This window comes from Melampsora larici-populina (genome assembly GCF_000204055.1).
Source record: "Melampsora larici-populina 98AG31 unplaced genomic scaffold MELLAscaffold_7, whole genome shotgun sequence".
NCBI classification, from domain to species: domain Eukaryota; kingdom Fungi; phylum Basidiomycota; class Pucciniomycetes; order Pucciniales; family Melampsoraceae; genus Melampsora; species Melampsora laricis-populina.
In genome coordinates, this window is record NW_006768771.1 from 615,851 (window position 1) to 616,990 (window position 1,140).

Below are 1,140 nucleotides of genomic sequence, written 5' to 3' on the forward strand. Positions count from 1 at the left end.
TGAACTCGACTGTCATTTTGATACTTTATTTACCATTCCCTGATTTTGAAGATTGCTTGAATTACCTCTTTCTTAGTTCTCCCGTTTATTAGTCAACTATCTTTGCTATATATTTTTATTCATCACTTGGAATTCAAACTCTTGGAGCAGCACTCGAAAAAAATAATTCTGTCTAATCAAGGTTTTCTCACTTAGATTATAATACTTCGGTCTCAACTTTATATCAATCTATTCGTTTTTCACTTTGAACACTTAACGATATCCAATCCTTGAATTAATATCTTATCATTTACATCCGGGTCACTTGACTGTCTCTTCTACACACTAAGCTTGGTGTTGAAAGAATGACAACTCTTAACAAGCGGTGAGTCAAAGACATTACTTATAAGTCGCCTTTTGATAAGTCAAAATGAATGGCGGGAAAAATGAAGCAAACCTTATGATCAGAAATCTCGGCTGACCTCATTTCTTTCTTTTCATGCTACGTGTTATTTCGTACTCAGATCGAAGGACAACAGCAGCGCCGAGGCTGTGCAGAACAGCACAGAAGATAAATATATGAACGAGACCTCAGGGTTCACCCAACCTAATTCGATACCCATCACATTTCCAGATCCTAGCTCAGCTCTCATTCCTATAATTCCCGGGGTCCCGGATGAAAAACAAATCCCTTCATCATCACATTCAATCAAAACAATCGGACCCTTATGTCTCGTGACCTTTGCCATTTTTATTCCTCTATCCTTGGCAGTAATTTGGCTAGTACGACGGAAACTGAAAAGAGACAAAACAGACATCTTATCACGAATCACAAGTTCTTCTCAACCATCACTCTCCATCGATACACGTGAAAGTTGGGAAACAGTAGTAGTCGATCTTCCTTCTCTGTTGGATCCACCAGAACCAGCAGTGGCAGGTTTAGGTAGACTTTGGGCACGTGTGACAAATAGAAGAGAGCCTGTAATATCATCCACTAGTTCTGGTTGGACTGGAATTGAAGATTCTTCATTAGGACCATTGGAATGGTATGCTAAACATTCACCACCTAATCAAACGGCTGTTTATCCTAGGTTGATTAGTGAATGCGAAAAAGATTTTTTGCAATCTGAGGAAAGATCACGTACTTGGAGTTTAGCTTAA

At 38.9% G+C, this 1,140-nt stretch overlaps 1 protein-coding gene across 1 annotated transcript; it reads left to right on the forward strand.

Moving 5' to 3' along the window:
* Positions 1 to 344: 344 nt before the first annotated feature.
* On the forward strand, positions 345 to 1,140 carry MELLADRAFT_60798 (uncharacterized protein; the record flags this gene model as incomplete). The annotated part of the gene is made up of 2 exons (XM_007406703.1): positions 345 to 364; positions 504 to 1,140. The coding sequence occupies 2 exons, from the start codon at positions 345 to 347 to the stop codon at positions 1,138 to 1,140; spliced, it is 657 nt and encodes a 218-aa protein (XP_007406765.1).